The sequence below is a fragment of the Cygnus olor genome, chromosome 14 (assembly GCF_009769625.2).
Source record: "Cygnus olor isolate bCygOlo1 chromosome 14, bCygOlo1.pri.v2, whole genome shotgun sequence".
In the NCBI taxonomy this organism is placed as follows: Eukaryota; Metazoa; Chordata; class Aves; order Anseriformes; family Anatidae; genus Cygnus; species Cygnus olor.
Window position 1 is genome coordinate 1,818,168 of NC_049182.1, and position 14,408 is coordinate 1,832,575.

A 14,408-nucleotide genomic window follows, 5' to 3' on the forward strand; every position below is an offset into this window, starting at 1 on the left:
TTTAGGTTAGCTGAACCAAATTGGAAGAATTCAGCCCTTCGCCAGTACTTAAATGACTTTAAGAACCTAGAAAAGTAAATTATTTTGTAACAGTTTGATATTGCAGAATTACTGAAAACATACGGACTAAAAATAAAGCCCATTTAACTAAAAAAAAAAAAAAGCAAATATATAAAGCAAAGCATTCCTCTTGTACTTTTATTCCGCCCTCATAGCAGAATAACAGATTTGGAGCCTAACGAGGTACATTTTACAATACACACTTGGGAAGAGGGACTAGGCTTGTAGTCAAGCTTTTGCATCTTCAACAGAACTATTAACTAAATTACCAAAGCCAACTGGGTACCTGACAATACCTAGGCAAGTCCTTCCCTCTTCTCAGAACCACAGGCTGATGGAGGCTGGAGGAAGCTCTGGGTCCTTCTGGTCCAACCGCAGCTCAAGCAGGGGCACCTGGTGCTGCTCGCCCAGGAGCATGCATCCAGGCAGCTTCTGAGTATCTCCAAGAAGGGAGACCCCACAGACTCTCTGGGCAGCCCGTGGCAATAGTTTGCCACCCACACAGCACAAGTGTTTCCTGATATTCCTGTGTTCCAGTTTAGGACAAGAGGCAATGGGCATATCACTGGGCAGCACTGGAAACAGCCCGGCTCCATCCTCTTTCACCCTCCCTTCAGGTATTTATATACCTTGATAAAACTCCCCTGAGCCTTCTCTTCTCCAGGCTGAACAGTCCCAGCTCTCTCAGCCTTTCCTCACAGGAGTGATGCTTCAGTCCATCTTGGTGGCCCTTCACTGGACTCTCTCCAGTCTGTCTCTCTCTTCTACAGGGGAGCCCCAAACTGGGCACAGAACTCCAGGTGGGGCCTAACCAGTGTGGAACAGAGGGGAAGGATCATCTAATTGCATCTCTGTACGGTTGGACGGTGTGTCTAGATTCCTCCCAGATTACTTGTCCCTGTTTCCACCGTCTGTATACGTGTTTTTTGTATTTGTTTTGCCAGGAGCTTTTTGTTCATGCATGCAGACTCTTGGCATTTTTACCTGTCTACCTTTGCATTGGGATGGACCAGTCTTGAGCTTGGAGGGGGTGATTCTTGAATATTAACCATCTTCCTTATGCTTCTCCCCAGGGCTTTATCCTCTGAGACTCTTCCAAGTAGATCCCTGAAGAGGCCCTGCTCTCCTGAAGCCCAGGGTTGCAATCCTGCTTTTTGCCCTGCTCCCTCCTCTCAGGATCCTGAGCTTTATCACTTCACGGCCATTGTATCCATGGCTGCCTTTGACCTTTGACTTTCACATCTCCAACGAGTACTTCCTTGTTTGTGAGTACAAGGTCTAACAGATCACCCTTCGTTTTTCGCTCTACCACTTGGATCAGAGAGCTGTCATCAGTGCCCTCCGGGAGCTTCCTAGATCACTGACGCCCTACTGTGTCGGTCCTCCAGCACATGTTGGCACGGCTGATGTCCCTCATGATAAGCAGGGTCTGTGAACACGAGGCTACTTCCAGCTGTCTGTAGAGAATCTCATCCACTTATTCCTTCTTGTTGGGTGGCCTATAGCAGACGCCCGATACGTCACCCATACTGCTCTGCTCTGTAACGCTTACCCTTAATCTTTATGGCTCATCCATCCTGAGGCAGAGCTCCATTCCTTCCAGCTGCTCTCACACAGAGGGTGACTCGACCTCCATGTCGTCCCAGTCTGTCCTTCCTAAAGAGCCTGTATCCCTCCACTGCAACACTCCAGTCATGGGAGCCGTCTCACCATGTCTCCGTGACTCCAACAAGACTGTAGCCCTGCAACTGCACACACAACTCTAACTCTTCATGTTTATTCCCCATGCTGTGTGCACTAGTGTACAGGTACCTCAGAGAGGCACCCCAGCAAGCTGTTTGTTTTTCCCTCCCCCCTCTCCCTTCCCCATAACAATACCCTGTAGGCATTTCCTTGCTTACATGCAAATGCTGGGGGTTATCCCATTTAAAAGCCTTCTTTTGTTGATTTTCCATTCCCTTTCCTTCATATAATGTCAACTCTGTCCACAAGTCCCTCACAAGGCTGCTGGTAACTGTCTCTCCCATGCTGCTCCTAGTTTAAAGCCCTCTTATCAGGCCAGCCATCCTGCTGGCAGACACCTTTGCTCCTCTTAGTGTGGTGGATCCCATCTCTCCCCAGAACAGTATTTTGTAGACAATTCTTTGCAACTCTTCAGTCATTGTTATAACTCTTAGAATTCTTTTAAATGCACAGCCAACTTTTAACCAGCAGCTTCTGTGGCATACAGGTACCCTGGTCCTCAATTACTTGTGCTGTGACTCCACTAGTCTCTATAGAACTAGTCTTTCCTACTGCTAGTATGCTTTTTATACAGCAAACCAAGTAGTTTAGCAAGGCTCTATACAAGGGAACATATGCATAGGCATGCACATAAATTTATAGATAAAACGGACGTATTAAAATCAGAAGGCAACACTTACCCTTTCACCAACAGCATTTGCTCAATTGTGTCAGGAAGAGGCATACCGTAACTTTCTGGCAGAAATAGAGTCAGGATTCCTGATAGCACGGTCAGGCTCCCCATCAGGATGTAAGGCAGGAACCTATCATAGGCACCTAGCAGAATGCAAGAAAAGCAAGCATCAGTTCTAAGTCACTGATACCATTTGTACCTAGGTACAGCTTTCAGTAAACAAAACAAAAACCTCTTGGCCTAGCACTCAAAGCATATGTTGTTTTAAACATGCTTGAGGAATTCAAAGACTGGGAAACAGTAGTTATGAGAGCTGTCCCTACAGAACCAATAAGATTGTGTTTTATGCCTGTTGAAGAGACGCTCACAAATTTCTCTATGTTATGACTGTGTGTTGTTCAGATATGCCTTGAGATCCCATTTTTTTAGCTGCAGTTTCACAAGCCACATGGATCTGGAAACCAAGAGAAGTCAGAAAATCCTAGTGACCCACAGAGGTGGGAGGCTGAACTGAGTCAAAAGCACATCTAAAACTAGCACGTGGTTGCCAGCTTAAGAAGAACCCAGGAGACACAAATAAGACTTGGTAGTTGGTGTCCCGTTCCAATGACGTGGAGAACGAGGGTCCTGGACCTACAGTTTGGACACAAGCACTGGAGTGCTGGGCTGCTGGACAGACTTCTTTGACACACGCGGTGGTGCCTGTGAAGCTGGGACTGTTCAAGAGTGAGTGCAAGTGAGCAAAACTGATTTGGTTTCAGTTTCTTTTTTAAACCCTCCTACTAGATCTTCCATTGAGATGCAATTCTGTTGTAAGCCTTGCATGCAGCACTAGAACAATGATTTCCACCTATCACCATCTCCCCAGCACAACCGCAGACTAGTTAACTTACCAAGGTAAACGAAGTAAGGTGAGAGGATGCTGCCAAGTCTGGAGGCCATGGAGCTTGCTCCAACTCCCATGTTTCTCACCACTGTTGGGTAAAGCTCAGCCGTGTAAACATAAACCATTGAAAAGGCAGATGTGATCCCAAATTTCCCCAGCATCACGAGGAGAATAGATATGGCACGAAACTCTGAAATAAAAATGCAGTAAGATCATAAATTGTCAGAGTTTTATAGAAGCTATCTATTAATTCTACTGTGTTTGCATAACTTCTGTCTAATTCCATTATCCAGTGTCATTTTTTTTCCTGTACATGTCTACAAGCAACTTTTGTTTTTTTTTAAAAGCTAGGACAAACATGTTGATTTTCCTCTTGAGCATGGGGCTTTCTGCCAGGTTAAAAATAAGTACAACAGAGCAAGAGCTGAAACGGTTCTTTCAGATTTCAGAGGCCAGATTGTTGCTATTGCAAACAATGCCATATATTCCTTTCTAATACAATGAGCAAAGTTAATAATTTGAAACAAGTTATTTTTATTTTGCTGCTCTGGTTTCTCATTAACATTCCCAGCTACCAGTCAATAATTTAATTCTACAATGCTGGGTTGACTTTAACTAGGACAGTTAGATCTGAAGATCAAAATAGATCATATCAGTGTCCAATTAACTGAAAAGGATTAGGAAAAAAAAAAGAATGCAATTCATGTATTGCCTGTATAAAATAAGCAAGGCAGTTCTTGTTCAATTTTTGTTTATTCTTTGATTTGTAAACAAGTACTAAGTAACAAGCCTTCTCCCCAATTATATTTAACATCATTACCAGAAAGAGTCCACAACCCTCAGTCTAACTGGCCTGAAGATGTCCACTGTTTGACATCCAATAAATGTTATTTTGCCCTCCTTGCAGTTGCCAGACATTATTTTACCTACCAACTCTAATTTAGTACAAGCATCTTTGCTTATCAAAAATGCCTTCCACAATGACTGTCTTGAACAATGACTGTTTAAACGAGCCCTAAAGAAAGAGTGATTGACAGTTGTTTAGGAAGCAAGTTCTGTAGCCTCCTGTTAACCTCCAGTTAGTCTAGCCCTGGTTTTACACTTGGACTTTACCAGAACACCTTGCCAGGGATGTATGGTAAGGCAAAACTGGACTATGGTGCTGATCTGAACAGATTACAAAGCAGAAGACCCACCTATAAAAATGTATAGGAATTGCTACGTTGTGTGAGCTCCCAGTGCAGCAGCACTGAGAACCAAGCAAGAAGGGCATAGATAGGAACTGAATGTCTATATTTAGTCCCCTCGGGATACTTTCCCTCCACGTCTGCCCAATGCATGGCACTGGACTTCACCTAGCATACATGTTTGAGATCAACCAATGGTTCCATACGTGAAGGCACCAGCTGAATGAAGAGAAGAACACAGCCTCCCAAGAATAACGCAGCAGCCATTGAATACCGTCGGGGGAGATTTCGAAGCAGCAGCCAGGAAATAATGTAGGCTGGAACTTCAATCACTGCTGAGAGGAAACAGTTTAAATAGACGTCTCCATGCAAGTTGGGTGTGTCAAGAGAAAGTCCAAAATAACCAACAGAGATTATCATCCTGAAAGAAGCAGAAGAACATGATCAGACAGATTGGTCTTCCTCCTGAGGTTGCCGTGAACCTCTTTCCATCTGCCAATTGTAGAAATCATGCTGCTGGAGGGGGGGTGAGGTTCATGTATGCCTCCTTATTTCAGGTCACCCCTGAGAGATAAGTAATGTTAATTCACGATCTAACATTATTTAGTTCTTATTACGCGTGGTTGTAGCTTTACCATGACAGTCTGAACTACTGAATTCTACAGCTTCTGAGGCCTCGAGTAGCTTCTTATTATGTTTAGGAGGAGACAGGAAGCTCTGGGAGGAGAGAATTGTTTCTGGGTCATTACCCTCCCTGCTTTGTGTATTAAGTCAGAGAGGAGGAGTACGGCATCCTGGCAGACCTAAACAATCAGGGATTTTCTCTGCCATGCCCCACACTGGCTGGACAGCACCCAAGTCGTGTTTGCATGGCTCTGTGCCTGGGTTGGTCAGGATAACAGGACAGAGCTTGGTGGCTGGGCACACAGCCATCTTAACTGTGTCACTGCCAAGCTGCAGCTGGCTTCCCTGTGACCAGAGAAACGCACAACTGTCCTTACTGACAAAATCTATGGTGCCGTGGGAGATGCTGGGAAGAAGGTTATGCTTCAACAACAAGCAACAAGGTAAACGAGGTCATTGGATCAGGATGAGTCCAGGTGCAAGTTAGGCACAGAACACTCAGCACTGCCTTTCCTTCAGCATTTATGTGATATCAGAACAGAGAAACCTGACTGCACAGCACGAAGTGGATCACTGACCAAAGATTAGGTCTTTTTCCTCCTCACTTCACAATGGAAGAACATTCATGGTCCAGTTACTTAAAATAAGTTGCCTAGTGTACCTGAGGGTAAACCCCTCATTGCTGTGTACAATATGCCAGCTAAAACTATTCTCTTCAAAAGTAGTTATTACATGGTATTTTTCGTGATTCTTCACAACACTGGGCTGCTAAGAGTTATTTTTATAGCAAATAAACTGCCTATGCTTGCTGGAACTCACTTCCAGCAGCAGTTTGACTTAGCTTATCACACTGGCAAACCTTGACAGAGTTATAACTTTTCTAGCAAACTTTTAGGGGGTATTTACATGTTCCAGGGCGATGAGAAGTTAAACTTTCTCCTCCCTGATGCAAAACCAGCAAAGGGATTAATTTAAAAGCTCTCTAATTCCTCAAAACTAACAAAACCCTCAGCCATTTGCTGTTATCTGTAATCCTCTTTTATCAAACTTCTTTTATGAGATCTTACAATTCTTAAATCTGAATATACCACGCATATACTGTGCATTATAAAACACTGTTGTGAGGCAGCACAGAATGCTTTATATTTAATGAAATTAATTAAAAATACGTTAGGTAACTGACATTCAAGGTAAAAAGAGTTTTAAAATAGTCCAAACCAACTAAATGGTTTTCTACAAGATTTGCAAGAGCAGGTAGGATATGCAATTGACTTGGACAATATCTGACTCTTTTGTCCAATCATAAAACTTCGTTTATTACCTGGTAAAACAGCCCTTCCTCATGTGAAACGAAGAACCTACGTAACCAGAATTTTGTTGCTTCAGCCAGCAGGTCATTGTTTCTTGAGCTAACGAGTTTTGCCCATACCTCCTCAGAATACCTCAGTGTTCAAAGAGCAGTTTCTTACTGTTTTGCTGCCTTTGTGCTTACATACTCCCAAACCACATTCTTGCTTACCACAGAATCACTGACATAATTGTGATAGTTAGAATATTTCGGGTTTTCATTAGATCCAAAATGGTGTATGTCTGTTGTCTCTGGGAATCCACATCCTGCAGCTGGAAACAAACAAACAAAAGCACGGAACGTTAACATCACGCAAGCAGAATTATTGTGAGAACAGGTCCACTGCCTGACTTATACACCACTATTTTGAGTGCATGTGGGTCCATTTCAGTAAGCTGCAGAGCTGAAACAGGTGCCTCACTTCTAACCAAATGGGTATATAGCCACAAGAGCCAAGTATCTGTGAAAGCAGTTGCTCCTTCCTAATTTAAAATCATTTAAAATTTAGGCTGAAATTAGTCATCATTTTCCCTGCCTGAGGCTCCATAAAGCAGCTGCTTATTGTTACTTTAATACTTGAATTATAGAGCAACAACGTTTATAATTTATATGCCACTGCTGGCATCATTCTTGCATCCAGTTTTGAGCTCAACACCTTCAGCATCATGCAAGTCAACTGCACCCAGACAAGAGGAGAGAAACAAGGATGAGACATTTGAAAAACATGATCAAGTCTGAAAGAACAGAGCTTATTTAGCCTAAGGGCCAGAAGACTGTGGGAGTCTTAAAAGAGCAAGAATGGTTTTCAAAGACCAGCAAAAAAGTGATAAACTGTCTACCCCTACCACAGAGGAGGCAAGAAATAAGATTAAACTGCAGCAGGATAAATTTAGTAAATGACTCTTCATGCTGGACCTAACAGTAATGTATTTAAATTGAGACAAACTGCTGAGGAGCTGAAGAGTCCCATCATTATTTATCCTGGTTTTGAAATCTCCTTGTAAGAATACAAGCAAAAAGACAACGCATTACTTCTCCCTTCCCCATGAAATTTTTCAGCTCTTCAAAATAAAACCATTTCCGTGTAAACAGTGCAGAGACATTCTTCCATGAAGCACACTAACAAGTTTTGTGCTTGATACGATTACACAAGAGGAAAGATTTTTTTTTTTAATTTAGGACTTTAAGTTAGACCTCTACACAATGAGTAATAAGGGAAAGATTTTTCAAAATATGTAAAAGGTGATATGAGAGCACAACTTGCATTGATTAAAACAACAAATTCTGATAAAGCAACACTATATGGCTGAAGAACAACTGTTTTTTCTACATGTGATAATTTGTCATCACAAAAGATGGTATATTTTCAGGGTTTGTCAAAGTATTTGCTTAATTTTATTGTATTTTTTTAAATGGTCTCACAGCAAGAACGTGAGCAAGATTTCGGTCTGACAATCTTCTAGATTCTTATGTTAGGTGATTTTATATCTATCTGAATCTGCAAGCCTACTAACTATTAGAAACCTACCCAAGAAAGAAACAAGCATCCACCTTAGCAGCTCAAAATTATAAAATGAAAAAAAACTAACGCTGAAATATTTTTAATTCGGACACTTGTTGAAATGCAAGCTGTCAAGACAGCTCACAACATTTAAGCAACAACTGCTCTCTTCGCAACTAGAAGAATCACTCTTACCTGATAGACCGCTACTACGTGCAAGCACAAAAAATTATATACAAAGATTACTTCCTCCTGTGATTTTCCAAGACTGGAGAAAGTCAAGTTACACTTAAAAATGTTTAAAGACTGAATGTCTTTGGTTAGCACTGCATACTCCATAGTGTGCGCAAATGATTACAGATAAAAGTGAAGTAAGATTGTAGCCTCAAAATAGTGCACTGGCTACTTCAAGCTTTTCTCAACTCTCTCTCTGCCTGGTCTAATTTAACATCCAGTACTCTGTATTAGTTCTGCTTGCAACATTTTTTCCCCTAAATCATCAGGCCTCCCAGTAGACAAGCTGGATACATTCCAGGACACAACACACAATGAGGAGACAAAAGCAACCACTAGTTCCGACTTAATTCCTCATCAGCATCTCCTCCATATTCAGGTAGGTGATCTTTTGGCAAGTTAATTGCTGGAGACTGATTTGGAGCCCTTAAGGTCTTGTCCCTCGACTCAAAATATGAATTATTTCCTCCATGTCTTGTAAACCATCTTGTATCTGAGCTAATGCCAACAAGAAGTTTATGTAACTTCTGCATCAGGTCAAAATTATTTCCGAGCGCTATTCTGCTCTGAAGATCTGGAGGATAAAACAGTAGCCTGCTGCTCGTGCACTCCAAACGTCAGTGTATTTGCCTTTGTAAATCTTCATTTTTTTATTCTATTAAAAGCAAGAAGTTCTATTAAAGGTTTAACATTTGACCGTTTCCCTTCTTCCTGAGCACAAGGCTCCCACCGCACAGGCTGCGGGCAGCTTTACAGCTCGGCCCTTTCTCATCCACCACATGATCCTCCTGAAGTACTCTCCAGTTTTGCCACTCTTGGTTGCCAAGAAACCAACAAACAGGAAACAAAAAAAAGGGGAGGAAAAAACAAACAAACCACAAAACAAAACCAGGAACACTGCAAAATTTAAACAGTCGATGAGAAACAGGGCCCAGCCTTTTAGCAGCTGTGTAAGCAGACAATACAATCCCCTAACGCGACAGGGCAAGAAGCTACGGCAAGGGCAGGGAGAGCAAAGGGATGGACTGTAAGTAGAACCATCACCCAAACATTTTCATTCCCCTCATATTGGATAATCCAACGAACCGGGCTCTATTTATGCTCTGCAGACTGTCTGGGGATAGTCCCCTCCTGGACCCTAACTGTTTTGAAACCTCGGAGCCCAAACGCTGTGGGTGCTGCACGGGATTGAGGAACACTTCAGACAGGAGCCCTGGGCGCTGCTCCATCCAGACTGCTCATTCCAACTGTATGGGGCCTCACGGCGAGCCCAGATTTCTGAGAATCGTGCTGCAGTGTAAACATGTTTCCTAAAAACTGAGGGGAAGATGCCAGCCTTCTGCTTTACAGCTCTTCAGAAAGCAAATGAGAGAACAGGGTAAACAGGCCACTGAGGAAGAACGGCTTTGCACAGATTATTTTGTCACAGCATTACTTTTACTTTAAAAAAAAAAAATGGACAGAAGTTCTGCAGTTAAACAATTACCTGTTAATCTAGCTCATTTGCCTTTTAAACAGCATTTGAACAGCATTTCTGAGAGTTAATGTGCTTTGGTTTAATCTCTTTGGCCATAAATAAGCACTGTGCAAATACGCAGTGCAGCCCTCCCTGCTGTGGCAGCCAGCAGCTCCCCTTTGTCCAGTGTTCCCCAGGATCACCATTTCCTGGTCTTGCCCCTGCCTTCTGCTGCTTCTTCATCCAGCCCCATTCAGAGATAGGGAACAGATCAATATTTCTTCCGACGAATGGGAGATGGAGGCATTCCAGACGCAGTGACCTTAAGCCAGTGTTGGAGTCAGAGCTCGTTTTCTGTTCTCTTGCCACAGTGCTGGCAGGGGGTAAGTTTTTATCCCTACAGCATGAGAAAGAATGTGGGCGGGAGGAAAGAAAAAAAAAAGGGTGTTCTAATGAAAGTCCAGTGAAAGAGCCATCATCAGAGGTCTAGGCTTTCCTGGCATTCTCAGTCTGTTCCAGGGAGACCAGGATGGCTCTCCTACTATCTACAAATCAGTCTAGATAAACAGGTTTGCCTGTACCTCAGCCACCTTCCAGCCAAATTAAGCTTTTTCCATCTCAATAGCAACACGTTTGAGTTTAATGGCTAACCATTGTGCTCAGTCTGGTTGAGAGGCCTTGTAAATCAAGTGAATATACAAAGGTAGTGACAATCAATTTTCCTATCAACAGCTAGACAACGTCTAGTGTCAATAAGAACACAATTGAGCAACCATGCCCACACAGACTCTACAGATCTACACATTCCCCTGGATTATGCAAACAATTTGTCTGTCTGATGTGTGAATGAATGTGGAGCTGATTATACAGCTTAAGGTCACCAACTGCTCAGACAAAGGGGAGATACCTAGAGGAAACAAGAACACCTTTGCAGAAATGGAGTAGTTAACAGTATATCTTTTCTTCCTCATCCACTCTAAAGAGGTTCAACTTTTGATCTCCTCAATATGGAGTGAAAATTGAACTAGAAGAACAGTAATTCCAGTACCACTGGCCAGGATCAGTTTTATACTAGACTCTAAGCAAGCATAAAATCTGTTCAGAGCATAACTACTATCTACAGCCAATCACTAGGAAACAGATATTTCTGTCCAAAGAGGTCTGTGTCTAGAAGAAGAAAAAGGCTAAGAGACTAGGAGATTAAGCGTTCTCTGTTGGGTCCCAAGACATACTCCTCAACATGGCCAGGTCCCAGAGCCTTGAAACATCAGAATCAAGTCATTTGTCAGCTGCGTGGGCTAAGAAAGCCCACAAAACTTCGAGTCCCTGGGATAAACTAGACTCCCTGCTAATTTGCTGACTTCATATGGGATATAGTCAGATAACAAAGCAATAGGTAAATTAAATGCATTACCTCCCCTCAAAACTATGGTTTAAATCGAAAAGACAGCTGTTAACTGGATCAAAAAAATGTTTGCATTAGAATGTTGCATGGGATTGGGACAGCAAGGGCTTTGCAATTCTTAAAGAAGCACGGAAAGGGTATTATGCTTTAAGGCGTTTCAAGAAAAGGATGAACTTCTACCCCTTTGAGAAATACATGATACACTGCAGGCATAACTCAATTCATAAGTTTGGAAATTAACTGCTTTCCATAATCATTAATAGGTCTAGCAAACAACTTGACTGCTAAATGAATCTTACCTCACTAGGATCAAGTATTATATCTGGGGGTGTAATACCATTAATTTTTGCAGCCTTTCGGAGTATGTCTTCTGCCTCTTGAAATCGTCCCTGAGAGATTAACCACCGTGGAGATTCTGGAATGACCCTGTAAGAAATGTTCATAATAATGTGTCAGCATTTCCACAGAATGCACTGCTGCAGAGACCAACGCATATTGTTCCAGGCACAAAGAGCTCAAAACTTGCCATACCTTGCAGAACTTAGAGCAAAGACAATAGAAATCAGATTTACAAGAGCAGACTAGCAGGCTGAACAAGAACAGATTAAAATGAGTTCATGGATTTTAAAAAATACTAAAGAGCTGAAGTATGACTCAGAAAAGAAAGTAAGAGCAACTAAAACCTTCCAAGTATGGGGAAAATGGTTTAATTAAAGAAATTCAGAAATGCGAACACATAAGCAGCATTCTGTACATTAAGAGGTATATGCTTAGTGACTAACGCCTATAAAATCAGTTCTTGACTTGCCTGTTTGTGACACTGTTTACAGAAAGTGGAATCTGCATGAGTCATTCAGCTTCATAAGAGAAGCTAGATGGAATCAGACACACCGTCTGTGTAAGTGAAGAAACACCACCACCATGTGGACTACTTAAACTTTACATGTCACATCACAAAGGTAGCATTTCACCAACTGTGGATGAAAATATTGAAGTCTCACAGGTTTTACAGCTCATCATATCTGTATCACCATACCATTGCCCAGCTTCCCAAAATAACTGTTTTTCTTGCTGCTCTTAGCCCAGGCCTACTCTTAAAGTTCACTGATTTTGGCTGATGCAGGAGGATGAGTTTTTGCCCTTTTTTTTCCCCTCCCTCCTTTCAATATGGAATCACTTCATTTTCTAGAAGCCTACAGAAAATGAAGACTATTTTTTTCAGACATGAGTCAGAGATCAATGCTGCAGACTTGTGGCTAATAGACTGGGTACAGTAAAAGGCTACAGCCACTTTTCACCTGCCCACTCCTGAATTTCATTGGTAAAGGTTGGCTGGCATCAGGATCTTAAAAATCTGCTGGCAAAGCCTTCTACAGACTAATGTCTTGTAGCTTCTTTCTACTCACCACCAGAGTGGGATGCAGAGCAGCCCAGGTAAAGTAAGCGCCAGCAGCAGCATCCGCCAGTCTCTGATGAAGTAAGCAAACAGTGGCAGCAACATGTAGCCAAACGCGTAAAATATGCAAACACCTAGTGTGCAGAATAGCACACGGATTGATTTGCCAAGAATTTCTGTGCCTGTTCAAAACAAAAGAATGAAGATTAGTGTTTTAACTTAATAGCAACCAGGTATCTTACAAAAATACCTTAATAACTGGCTTTGAAATATACTACACTGGGTAGTTACAGCATATACAACTTTGCCTTCCAATATTTGAGGCACTCCAGATCTGTTCCATGTCATGATCCTGCATAAACCCAAGTAGTTACAAGTACAAAAGGAAGAGAATCAGGCTATAACTGTATTTCTTTATGTAGAAAGAAATACAGAAGTGTTAGCTACATGTTCTTAGAATCTCCCATTTTACTTGAGGAGCTAAAACCACCAGATATACTACAAAACAATTTTCTACATTTTTCCTAAATTAGGTTCTGACCTGTATTACCTTCTAAAAGTCTCTTTTCTCTTGCAGCTGAAAAACTCAAATCTTTAGGAGTACGCGTATGGTACATAAAAAGGGCCAGGCTACTGGCAGTAGAACTAAATGCACTAACAGAGGGTCAATGCTTTCCTTTAAGAACACCTTGGGATCTGCAAATCAAGAGACTTCTAAAGAGATCATCTTTGCCGTTTCTGCAGAAATCAAAGAAGATTACATGAACTGCAGCAGAATGCACGCGTTGATGTTAGCTAAACACTGTTTTCACAGCTGTGCTGGCCTTTTCTAGCCCAAAAGGAATTTCTTGCCAACATCTGGTACTCTGGACAGTGATTGGTATTACTTCCAGTGACTTCAGTTTATTTTTTTTTGAAATCTCAGATTCATAAGGTAATTCACATTCCCATCTGACCAAATATGACCTTAGTTAAATTGAAAGCAAATGAAGTAAGAATCATTATGCCTTTTAATTTTTACCACAGGATGTTTTAAGGAAACAGCACTTTCTTTTACAAATTTGTACATCAAATACACATTTAGGTCCCATAAAGGGCAACACAAATCCCTGAAAAATGACATCTTACACATCTTATCTCTCCAACTAGAAGACAGACGTTGTTTCAAACAACCAATTTCTGGTTTTTGCCTTTTTAGTAAGGTAAGCCACAGAATTAGTTTAGATTGCACTTCTATCAACTGGAAACTTCCAAAGAGAGCACAAGTTATCCATGCGTGGTGAGAACACAATCTTAATAACAGTGTTGCCTGGCAAACCAAGCCAACACTAAGCCAGTATAAAAAGGAGCAGGGAAGTGCGTAGGACTAAAGACCGCATACTGTGCCCAGCAGGGCTTTCATACCGAGAACAAACGCTGCCACGTAGTTAGATATCTGTCCCATGCCGACCAGCAAAAAGAACACTGAAAACATCTCCCAGCTGGTAGAGAAGACCTGTATGAAGCTGAAGCCAGTCTGCATTGCCATAGTTGCAAACAGCACATTCTTCCTGCCAAACCTTCCATGGATTTAAAGGAAAACAAAAACCAAAAACATCATTATACAACAGCATGAAATACACCTTCAGAAAGAGAAAGATACTATTACTCATTTGTATATCTGGGGAGATACAAGACATCTGCAAAAAAAGCAAAGTTTGGGAAACATAACACATGCATAACTATCCTAAATACATTAAGATATCCACTGGCCAAGAAAAAAATAATATTCCTATGGCCACAAGAGAAGTCATCTTGAGGTATGTGCTGGAACGCTATTCCTTCCTTTGGGATTGGATGAGTAGGAAGACAAATCACCGGGAGCAAAATTATTTAAAATGCAAGAGCAGTAATAG

At 41.8% G+C, this 14,408-nt stretch overlaps 1 protein-coding gene across 5 annotated transcripts in view; it reads right to left on the reverse strand.

Annotated features, from left to right (window-relative positions):
• The window catches only part of LOC121077663 (solute carrier family 22 member 5-like), a 52,175-nt gene that overhangs the window by 27,506 nt on the left and 10,261 nt on the right, over positions 1 to 14,408 (reverse strand). For 3 of the 5 annotated variants that reach the window (XM_040573046.1, XM_040573048.1, XM_040573047.1), the window contains exons 3-9: positions 13,918 to 14,072; positions 12,524 to 12,695; positions 11,417 to 11,543; positions 6,693 to 6,793; positions 4,756 to 4,970; positions 3,370 to 3,552; positions 2,484 to 2,619 (exon numbers count right to left, since the gene is read on the reverse strand). In XM_040573046.1, coding sequence (XP_040428980.1) covers positions 2,484 to 2,619; positions 3,370 to 3,552; positions 4,756 to 4,970; positions 6,693 to 6,793; positions 11,417 to 11,543; positions 12,524 to 12,695; positions 13,918 to 14,072 — 1,089 coding nt within the window. Of the gene's footprint in view, positions 1 to 752; positions 1,809 to 2,483; positions 2,620 to 3,369; positions 3,553 to 4,755; positions 4,971 to 6,692; positions 6,794 to 11,416; positions 11,544 to 12,523; positions 12,696 to 13,917; positions 14,073 to 14,408 lie in introns of those variants that run through there. The other 2 variants (XM_040573045.1, XM_040573044.1) reach the window with 2 other exon arrangements.